General features: G+C 51.0%; 5 protein-coding genes across 5 annotated transcripts; 2 read left to right on the plus strand and 3 right to left on the minus strand.

Annotated features, from left to right (window-relative positions):
• Positions 1 to 6: 6 nt before the first annotated feature.
• Positions 7 to 1410, minus strand: APUU_61474A (uncharacterized protein; the record flags this gene model as incomplete). The annotated part of the gene is made up of 8 exons (XM_041694820.1): positions 7 to 57; positions 124 to 374; positions 455 to 551; positions 609 to 822; positions 895 to 993; positions 1054 to 1123; positions 1188 to 1286; positions 1350 to 1410. 8 exons carry the CDS (start codon positions 1408 to 1410, stop codon positions 7 to 9), a joined length of 942 nt encoding a protein of 313 aa, XP_041560612.1.
• Positions 1411 to 1675: 265 nt separating this feature from the next.
• On the minus strand, positions 1676 to 4699 carry APUU_61475A (uncharacterized protein; the record flags this gene model as incomplete). Its single annotated transcript, XM_041694821.1, has 11 exons — positions 1676 to 1869; positions 1929 to 2044; positions 2106 to 2399; positions 2461 to 2559; positions 2610 to 2860; positions 2934 to 3620; positions 3679 to 3938; positions 3991 to 4328; positions 4375 to 4449; positions 4505 to 4559; positions 4615 to 4699. The coding sequence occupies 11 exons, from the start codon at positions 4697 to 4699 to the stop codon at positions 1676 to 1678; spliced, it is 2454 nt and encodes an 817-aa protein (XP_041560613.1).
• A 444-nt stretch (positions 4700 to 5143) lies between these two features.
• APUU_61476A (uncharacterized protein) lies at positions 5144 to 6387 on the minus strand (the record flags this gene model as incomplete). Its single annotated transcript, XM_041694822.1, has 8 exons — positions 5144 to 5351; positions 5412 to 5514; positions 5570 to 5731; positions 5792 to 5807; positions 5870 to 5981; positions 6043 to 6195; positions 6249 to 6288; positions 6342 to 6387. The coding sequence occupies 8 exons, from the start codon at positions 6385 to 6387 to the stop codon at positions 5144 to 5146; spliced, it is 840 nt and encodes a 279-aa protein (XP_041560614.1).
• Positions 6388 to 7133: 746 nt separating this feature from the next.
• On the plus strand, positions 7134 to 10040 carry APUU_61477S (uncharacterized protein; the record flags this gene model as incomplete). The annotated part of the gene is made up of 1 exon (XM_041694823.1): positions 7134 to 10040. One exon carries the CDS (start codon positions 7134 to 7136, stop codon positions 10038 to 10040), a length of 2907 nt encoding a protein of 968 aa, XP_041560615.1.
• A 27-nt stretch (positions 10041 to 10067) lies between these two features.
• APUU_61478S (uncharacterized protein) lies at positions 10068 to 10484 on the plus strand (the record flags this gene model as incomplete). The annotated part of the gene is made up of 2 exons (XM_041694825.1): positions 10068 to 10232; positions 10299 to 10484. 2 exons carry the CDS (start codon positions 10068 to 10070, stop codon positions 10482 to 10484), a joined length of 351 nt encoding a protein of 116 aa, XP_041560616.1.
• Positions 10485 to 10539: the final 55 nt, after the last annotated feature.

A 10539-nucleotide genomic window follows, 5' to 3' on the forward strand; every position in this document is an offset into this window, starting at 1 on the left:
CCCGATCTATTTCTCAGGCGCATTGACATTGCCCGGTCCATACCAGTCATCGAATCCCTAAATACCACAGGGTCAATAATCGAAGTTCAAAGCTGTTGGTCTTATATCAGTGGGTAAACTCACCAAATCATGTCCCCACAGCGGCGTATTAACACGCTGCTGTTTGCCCGCGGCCGCCATTCCCTCCAAGATATCCATATCCTCCTTACTTAAAGCGATGAGCTTAAGGTTAGCCTCAATGCGGCTGGCAGTCACCGACTTAGGCAGCACAATACAACCGCGGTTAACCTGGTACGAAATCAGGACCGTCGCGGCCGACACCTCGTATTTATTTCCGATTTCTGTGACTTCCAGGTCGCCTAGGAGAGGGGAGTCTATCATCAAGGTAGGTCAGAATCGGGTTACGTCCAACGTTTTGGGGCGATTCGCCAGCCGGTGTTTGTTCATCACGTACCGGTCGATCCGAGGGGGCAGTATGCTTCTAGCAAGATTCCTCTATCCGCACACCACTGTTTCAAGGCATGCTGTGGGCAATAAGGATGGAGTTCGACCTGGATAAGGATATTGGTTAATAAAAATGTCACGTCGGGTTCGAGACTTGGGCCTACTTGGTTCACGGCAGGGACGACTTCCCATGTCTTCTCGAGAGTCTCCAAGTAAGGGATACTCCAGTTAGACAATCCGATGGCCTTGACCTTGCCGCTACGGTACACCGTCTCCATCTGCTTCCAGGTATCCTTCTGGTCCCAAGAAGTATCAACAGCGCGGGTACCGTCCGGGTTGCAGGGCAGGAGCTGAGAAGTCTCGTTAGGGATGAGGCGGCTAACCAGAAAAGAAAGTGACTGTTAGCAATAGTTTTGAGGGTGAGGGCTATACGTCAAGACAAAGACGAACATTGGCCAGTGGACCAAGTACAGATCCAAGTAATCGGTTTGAAGATCCTTTAGGGTCTGTGCAAGGCCCTCAGAAACGTTGGTTTGGTGAGTATTCCAGCTGCAGAAGACATTTGTGAGAAGCGGCCTTTGACCAGACAAGTAGTTTCAACCAACGTACACTTTACTAGTGATAAATATCTCCTCTCGAGGAACGCCAGATGTTTTAATTGCATCGCCGACTTCCTTCTCTAATAAAAACGGCGGTGTTAGCAGATTAAAAATAGATGCCGATACGCTCGCAGACCAGCTCACCATTTTGGTAAATTAAAGCGCAGTCCAAATGACGGTATCCGACTTTGAGTGCGTGACTGACAGCTTTACCGACTTCGCCGGGTTTCGCCTGCCATGTCCCTGTATCAGTTTATTAGTCGGTGGGGTCCTGACCGGTCTGCGGTGTCAAGAAGGAGAATATACCGAGTCCAATTGCGGGAATGGAGGCGCCAGTGTTGAGCGTGAAGTGCGACGGAACGGACATTGTCGTGATCCTTGGAATTGGCACACGCGATTTGTCTTGGAGGGAAAAGTGAGGTTTTTACTTCGAGGCGACAGACAACTCTGACTATGAACCTAGGAAGGTAGATGTACCACCTGTAGCTCCGATGGGGATCCGAGTTCCACAGCGAAATGAGTCAACTCGGCCGGGCGCTCCACGTATCGCGGCCTTTCTGGTGAAAGGCTTGGTGGCGCATTCGTGGAGACTCCGAGAGCGAGTGGAGATTGAAGGTTTGAGTCCATCTGAGTTAAACTGTTTCTTTGGATAAACTCGTCAACACATGACGCAAATGAAGAGAGATACCCCATGACATTGACTCCAAGCGTTCGCTAAAGGTAGACAGGATTTTTGCTTCAGATAATTCCGCTAGATTCCCAAGGCCCTGGAAAGAAATCGGACCCCCGGACTGGATCCACTCATCAACATCATCAAAATCGGACCCTGCAAAAGCGGATGTTAGTTATTTATTGTTAGCAGGAGACAGAAAAACGGTGACTTACATGTCACGACTGTCCTCTTAGAAGCAGAGGACGGGATATTCAACTCCGTCCCGAATTTTACAATGGCCCAAAAGGTCAGCGCAGCATAAAACGTACAGAGAGCTTCGCTTGGATTTCTAGTACAGAAACGCAGTAAGTATCGCAACCCACAGTGGTTCATGGTAGAACGGTGCTCACTCGAATGTGAATCGAATCAGGAGGGCATTTAGCCGCCCAGCGTGCACAAGAATAGATCTTGCGCCAACCACGTCGTCGGATATTCTTGAGGAAAGCCACGAACGTGCATTAAGCTTGCTCTCCTCGGTCCCTGACTTACCTGCGGCGATCTTGACTTTGTCTAAGAACCCTGTCCACGTAAACTGTAGATGGCCAAGGTGAGACAGAGCTGAAATACTGACAAGAGGAGGGGTCGGTATATAGGACAGATAATGAAAGCAAACAGCGAGTTGATCGAGTAATTCCTGGGGATTACTATGACAGGTCAGAGATATTTCAAGGATTCCAGGGGGGACACTGAATGGGATTCCAGTACTGCCTGAAGTTTGCCGGGAACGTTAGTCGATAGAGTGACGGTTTCTCGAGGGATTGAGCCGGACAAAGTGAGTCCAGGGAAGAGGCATCGGAGCAAAGCCTGAGGGTTGTCGTTAGCAACGCGCGTGCAACTAATCAGGTATAACCTGCCTATAAAGCGTGTGCGCAATGATAGAAAGCCCAAACGGGTTCAGTGGCTGCGGCAGCTTGCCAATGGACAGCAGGCGCTTAAGAACGAGGCAGAAATCCGAGGAACCACTCGGTGATGGTGCAGAGTCACGATGCGTACGGGGCGAACGGGCTTCCCAATCATCTTCGTGCCAGGGCAGTGACATGTCAATTTCGTTAATTGAAAAATGGGGCGATATATTCAAAAGTGCAGATATCTGCATGTCATAGAGCTGGATATTCGGAAGGAATTAGCCGAAAAGGAAAACAGTACACCTTTGGGCTACTTGTTACAGGTACGCTTACGTATATACCCCATCCCAATCGGCAACGTTCCTCGTCCTTTACACGTGCCCGCTCTACTTCTTCAGTAGATGCCAGGGCTCCGCGCCGTTCCAGCTCTCTGACAAAAGAAAACCCCGGGCGAAGAAGGTGCATTCGTCGAGCGGCCGTGACCAATCCACCACGACTGATTTCAGCGTGATGATAGAGCATCCGAGAGCCACAGAACAGTCCGAAGATAGACTGGAGCAACCAGGCCTGCACGACCGATGTATCAAACATGACTTGCCGGTCACTTTCTCTCAGGTAGATGATTGCTCTTCGGGACAACTCATTGAGGGTCACAGCAATTGGAGCCATCCCGTTTTTGGAGTACGTGGCCCCGATGGCTGCCATCGCTAACAATAAAACTGGACTGTGTTCGACTGATTGGAACGTCGAGCGGCAAAGAACCGGCAGTGTTTCATGAAAATGCCGAAAGTAGAGGTTGATGCAAATTGACAACGTGCGAGTTGACGGGAAAGCGGTCACGTCAACTGCTGGCCAATGCGCCTGATGAGCAGTGGTTATGAGTGACAGTATTGCTGCACGAGTGGAATTATCCACATGGTCCAGGTATGCCCCCTGCAAGCTTGGCTGAGGGCCTGAACAGGTGTTTACTTTGGAGATGTTCAATCGCTCATCGTCTTTGCTGGGTCTGTAGACATGTGGCTGGGTTGGGAGGAGTAAGCAATGTAATCTGCACTATGAATACATATGAATGCCTTACCCATGGGCTGTCGGCCGGCTGTGCGTCTCGTATTATCCGCGTACTCGGCACATCAGCCACTGCTCTCGCCATTCGATGCTCATCCGAGTTCGCATTTGTCAGGGAATGAGGCCAACACGCCGGCGGAGTATCAGGAGAAGCCCCATTGAGATCCGCGATCATATCAATACCCCCATCGCTATGGTTCCATCCTAGATAGCTTTCAAAGGGTTCTATCGGGAGATCGTAGAATTGACCAAAAGAGAGTAATTCAGACTCGTCTATAAATCCATGAGACTGGAGTAGGTCAACATCTGCATGGATGTGACTTACCAGGACCATGTGATGGAATAATCCCACTCAGGTTGCCTGCTAGTGGTGTGTAATCTGAGAAGAAGGCTGGTTGAGAAATATCGATGTTTGTACTGGACGTGCCCCTGCTACCGGGTTCCGGGCTAATGGCAGGACCCTCTGGTACCAACGATAGGGCTGGGTCAGTCTCTATTGCGGTCGTAGGTGTCGCGAACCCATTCGACTGGCTCAATGTTAGGGGAATAGGAGTTGTGCAGTCCCCTGTTCGATAAGAACATGACCTGTCTGAATGCAGACATCTTCGACATGTTGTACCAGGCTGTCCGTCACAACGAAGTTTGGAAGCGACACATGATTTGCTAACAAACTGTGAGAAAGCTGTCGAGTTAAAGGCCTCTCACATACCATGACACCTTCCGGGCTTTCCTGGTTGGATTGGAAGCCTCTCCATGGAGAGCAGCATGTCTTGTCATTACGTCTCTGGCATCCGCCATTTGTCAGCCGAGTCATCACTATGACACAGGGTCATTTATACCTTCGAGTGAAACGTTTTTGACAAACTGGACATTCATGTCGAGCGTCACCAGTATCTGTGGCAATCAGCGGTCTTCGCAATGGATTCGAAGGATAATCCAGCATGCTTACGGCTGCGCTCGTGTCGCTGCAGATGCTCTGCCTTTCCAAACGATCGGCGACAGTCATGCCAACTGCATGTGAAATTCCGCTTCATATTGCCTATAATTCCTGCCAGATCCCTTCGCTTCGAGAGGTAGCTGTGGGGTGAGGACGTGAGGTGCACGGGCGACGTTGTGATGTGTGGGAAAAGTCAAACTCGGTCCAGCAGTCAGATGATCCGCCGCTTAAATAAGGGCGTCTTATAATTTATTATTTCAAATTGTTGCTTTCAAGAGTCCATTCTAAATTGATGTGTGTCTTATGTTATATTTTGAGTTATATCAAAGTTCGTATCCCAAAGTGTTATATATTTCTTGAACAGGAAGTGAAGGCAGGCACAAGCAGCTCCCATTCGCAGCAAACCCAGGGCAACTAACAACACATTCTGATATGAGCACTATATTTGTTGTCGGCTTCAAAATTCCAGCAATACCCTCTCATACGTTATGAGCTCTCCAAGACAGTTATCTCTACCTTCCCTCCTCTCCAACAGCATACCCTAGTTCGTAGCCTCGCTGCTTGCCCCCGTTTCCCCTTCTTCGGCGTTCTCATACGGATACTTCTTCGTAAGAACCATGAGGAAGAACGCCGCCACAGCGGTAGCAAACATCAGCACAATAGTTACCGTAAATCCAGGCACGTACTCCGGTGCCGTGCTTGAAGGCCAGATGTAAGACCCGTACACGGATGAGAGATTGGCAAAAGCACTAGTAAAACATGCCGGTAAGCATGGACTACAATAAAATCGCACCACACAAGGGACATACTTCACAAAACCAATGGCCACAGCTCGCTTCTCAGCGGGCCGGGAGATAGTATTCGAGAGGTAGCTGAGGACCAGCGGGCTGCAACACCATATGCCAGAAGCGCCTGTGATATATCAGTTAATGAATCGGAAATATATCGTTGCTGGGACAGGACAAACCGAATGCCAGGAAAGTGTAACGCGCTTTGGGGTTGCTGACAGTGGCCACGATGATTAACGATATAGTGGACATAGTACCCATGGCCATGATGTGTTTCGGCCGGTCATTGAAGTAATCTGAGGAGAAGCCACAAATGAGGACGATCACAAAGGCAACCATATCTAGGAAAGTAGGTCAGATAACATGAAATATACGGATTTGGATTATTGATCAGATCGTACAGATTGGGATCGTCATCTGAGGTGTAGAGAATTATACAATCAGCAGAAGTCAAGAGGCAACGGCCGAGAAAAACCTACATATTGGACATTTTCGCCCGTGTAATTCAAGGAAGACATCAATGTCGGCACAAAATATGTGATGGTACCAGCGCAAGTACAAAAGGTCTGTGCGGCAAGAAAAAGCCAGGTCCTAATTGACGCGATCCAGTCTCAGCCATGTTGTCCTCATATTAGGACACTTAGTGAATTACCTCCAGTCACGAATAGCAGAGAGGAAACTCTGCCAGTGAGAGATATCGCCAGCGCGGCTTGAGATGCTTTCCTCCTCCAGTCGCCTGACGGCATACTCTCGCTCTTCTGGAGTGAGCCACTTAGTTGTAGCTGGGAAGTTAGGCAACACGGGTCTTGAAATTGCTTTAGCTAGAAGCTCGTGGATGAGGAAACATCGCTGACTTACATGGAAATTATGGCGAACCCGACTGTCATCAGACCCTCAACTGATAGCGTAAGTGTCAGCGTGGCAGTATGGATGATTGCCAGGTAAACCTACTCATGAACAGCCATTTCCAAGCTGGAAACGGTGGGCGATGCTGCATTGTTTTCAGTATTTCACCAGCTATAGAATGGGTTAGCATATATTAAACAGTTTGCTCCAGCAGAACATATCAATTTACCAATAAGCCTGCCAACGGCACCTGATATCAGTGATGCGCAATAAAAGATGGAAAATCTCCGTGCCAATTCAGCCTTTTTATACCAGTTACTCATAAACAGCAAAACACCAGGCTGATTAATAGTCAGTGCTCAGGATTTATATCAGTATCCTGGTTGATGACTTACGAAAAAGCCTGCTTCGATCAACCCGAGACAGAACCGAAGACCGATAAGGCCTTTCTTCGAATCGACTGCGACATAGCAAATACCAGTAGGGAAAACCTGACTTCGACTAACAACAACGCGGCCTCCTGGGAAGGTAATTATTAGAAGATAAGTATATTCTATGCTAAGGATCCCCCCAGTGTAATCAGAACTTTGATAAATTACATGGTTTATGAAATATTATGGGTTGAAGTTGGGGTTTTTGGGCCTTCATCACAGTATCTTAATTTCGTCCTCAAAACTAAACCCGATTTGATTTTCGTCCTCAAAACTAAACCCTTTTAGTCATGACAGGCGCGCTAACCTGTTCTCGGATAGATATTCACCTGAAAGTGATTGATCAAGAGAAAGCGGACTGACACCTGGTTAACTGGTTACCCCTATTCTATCTCTCTTATTATTCCCATGTAGACTCCCCTTTATTACTTCAGGTATTAATCAACCTATAGTTCTATAGTACAGTATGGCCCAACCACGCCCTTGTCCTGACCAAGCAAAAAGAGGTCGTCCTCGAAAATACAATTCTACCGAAGAAAGAAAAGCATCCAGGGCCGTGCAACAGCGGAACCAGCGCCAGTCCACGCGCGCTGCGCAACGGGCCCAGGAATTTAATCAATACTATTCCCTAGATGTGCCTCTGTCTACCGAGATCCATGAGGCCCCACCAACATACTTCCCTCCTGGGGAACACTCCATCGCCACTGAAATTGAGCAACTTCTAGCACCCCTGAGCCCTGGCCTTGGGCCATGGGAAGAACCTATGTTAGCAGATCCGCCTATCAGTCCCGACCCTGCTCCACCCATCTTGCCTGAAGGTGCACCCAACCAGCCGACCCAAACCGATCCTATACTTGATACACCTGGAAACTCTCACCAAGCAACAGAGCCTACTCTGGATTCTGTGCCGGATCCATCCAGGTCTCCTCCCACCAACCCAGCTGATCAGATCCATGGCCTTGCGCAGGCTCTGACTGATCAACTCCAGGAACACCATGGCTGTTGTCTCCAGTGCCACGCGCAGCAAGAGCGAGAACATGAAACCCAGCATGCTGAGCATCCGGGCCTGGGAGTGTACCTGGGTCGGGTACAGGCTGACGGGGGGTATCCGGATGCTCTGAGCGCGATGACTATGGCTAGGCGTGAGGAGAATCTGGCAGGGCAAACCAGTGCCGCGCGCAAGCGGGAGATCTACACTGGAATTCGCCCGGCTGCAGCAGACTCCCACCCGGTCCATGTCTGCCTGGATGCCGACCACCAGACAGGAAGCCAGACTGGGGTGACCTTTGATATCGATAGTATCATGGGGTTTGCGCATAGCCTGGCAGTGGCCAAATTAGGGGTGCGGTGGAACCCGACCCAGAGGCCTGTCTCTGATCTCCATTCCAGCCTGTACCTTGATCCCCGTCCTGTACACCAAGTTAGTCGTGAGGGCCGTGCTCACTATACCCGGCAGCCGGTACATCAGATCCCACATTATACATTTGGCCGGGTGGTAGGGTTTGAGGATATCTCATTGTACTTCCTGTTCCCCCGACTATACCGGGAGGAGCAGCAATCCAGCCGTCTCCAGGAGCAGGACTTCCGGGTCTGGATGGACCAGGTCCTCCTCCCTGCCATTTACCAACACTATGATGGCTCTCTCGTCCAGCATTACCCATCCAGCTTTGACCACAGTCGGTTCAATGCCACGGCCCGGGGTGTCGAGATGCGTTCCCAGCGGGTAGATCCGGTTGCCCGGGAACAGCTTCTATTCTACTTCCTCCCACCTGATGCCCTCCCGCTGGTGTGGACGAGTATTCAGGAGACGATCCAGCAGGCCGGGCTTCAGCAATTCTTGGATCTGACTATTCTGATCCAGGGGAAAAATCTCAAGACCCTGAGTAAGGCTGAAACCTGGGAGGGCATGATGCAGCGGTTTGGTCAGCACTGGGATAATACAATTAATCCAGCCGACCTGTCTGACCATTGCTACGTGGATATTGGCAAGGAGACCTGTCCGACCGGCACGTCCCAGGTTGGTGGGCCTGGTCTGCTTGCATCGCGGCTCGGTGCAGACCCGGTATCCCCTGTCCGTCCGCCGGGGCAACAGACCCTCCTCTGGAGGCGATGCTGCTTGGACTCCTATGGCGCGTGGATCCAGCAGCAGCATCCGCCCCAGTCCGCGCCCCCCAAGCAACAGTTCTACCCGATCAGCTTGCTTCACGACACAGGTAGCCTGACACTGGAGACCCGTCGATCCTCCCCACAGCGGCGGGCGGGCCTCCTCTATACCCAGCTGTACTCCAGCGTCAAGGAGGTCTTTGCAGCCGGGGATGTGTACCCATTTTCCAACCCCTCCCTGGAGACGTTGGCGCTGGATCCCCAACTGCACAAAACCTGGCAGCATGTTGGCGGGGGTCTGAGCCATGACCCGGTTGCGTTAGTGCGGGCGTATCTGAACATGAAGCAGCGGTGCCATGCAGCCCTGCAGGGTTCCTATATGAAGGTCTTTGGCCTTCGCGAAGAACACCGGGTGTCACTCCCCCTCTACCATGCGATTGACCGGGAATTCCGAGCGCGTCATCTCCATCAGTCCCGCCTCCCTGGTGTTTTGTCCGGGCGGGAGCCATTCTACTCCCTGCCAACCTCGACCCTCCTCTTCTGGATCTACTGGAATATCAATAAATTCTGTGTCGGGTTTGAGATGGTTCATAGCCTGAATGACCGCCATTTTGCTACCTGGGAGCATACTCGGGTGATGATGATGTTCCTGTGCTGCCTGCAGTTCTCCTACGCGGGTGGCCTGGTCCAGCGGGTGTCTGGGTGCTGGCGGGACGTCTGGTTCCGGCCGGATGCGCGACGGCCGGATGGGCTCCGCCGGTGTGAAGGTCTTGGATTTCAGAGGCAGATGAAAGAGTACGGGTACGCCTGGTTTCTGGATAAGCTGAACTGGGATACTATGACCTTCTGCCAGCCATCCGCGCAGTATATGATGTTCAACAGCCCTTCCATGCAGACAGCGTACCGGGCCCGGTATGCCCAGATCCGAGATGTCCGGCTGGACTTCCTCCGGGTGCACCAGGCACACCAATGGATGGAAGAATTCAGCTCTGTTTCCCCTTGTCTTGATCTCCTCCAAGACTTCCTGCGACAACTTGCCCTCTGTGTATTTCGAAAAGATGTCTTTTTTCAGGTGAAGCGGTTATTACACCCGGACCATGCGCCCCGTGCTTTAGCAGGAGAGGTTCCCTTGAGCTATGACAGTATCACTGATGTCTTCCTGGAGGGCGCCCAGCCAATCCAGCTGCTAGACCAGCGGCGGGTAGCAGTGAAGAGTATACACTCCCTCATTGCGTGGCTGTGGGAGTGGAAAGATGGCCGCCAGGATTGAAAGGGATGGAAAGACAAGCCCTACCGCATGATCTATCAGCAAAGCTTTGAAGCCATCCATCAAATTCTCGGCAAGGATCAGGCGCGTGCGTGGAAACAGACGCTGAAGACTTCATTCCTTCAAAGCCACTGGCTCCTTCCCTATCCACATGGTCATGGGTTCATGCGCAAGTCCAAGGACACGGGGCAGGAGGTATGGTGGTCTAGCGTGAATTATGGCTTGAATGAACACTACCAGCAATGGTATGGTTGATCCCAGCCTGGAAAGCTCTTACCGGCGGAGTATATTCAACACCATCCTACTACCAGCTGGGGTCACTTCTATCCCGATCACCGGTACATGGAGCGTGGCATGGAACCGGAGATGGATCTTGTTCGGCTTTCTGACGGGGATTTATATGAGAAGTTGGTACAGATTGCCGATCGCTTTTCCCAGAATCCTTAGGGTTAGGGTTAGGGTTAGGGTTAGGGTTAGGGTTAGGGTTAGGGTTAGGGTTAGG

Source organism: Aspergillus puulaauensis, chromosome 6 (assembly GCF_016861865.1).
Source record: "Aspergillus puulaauensis MK2 DNA, chromosome 6, nearly complete sequence".
Lineage (NCBI taxonomy): Eukaryota > Fungi > Ascomycota > Eurotiomycetes > Eurotiales > Aspergillaceae > Aspergillus > Aspergillus puulaauensis.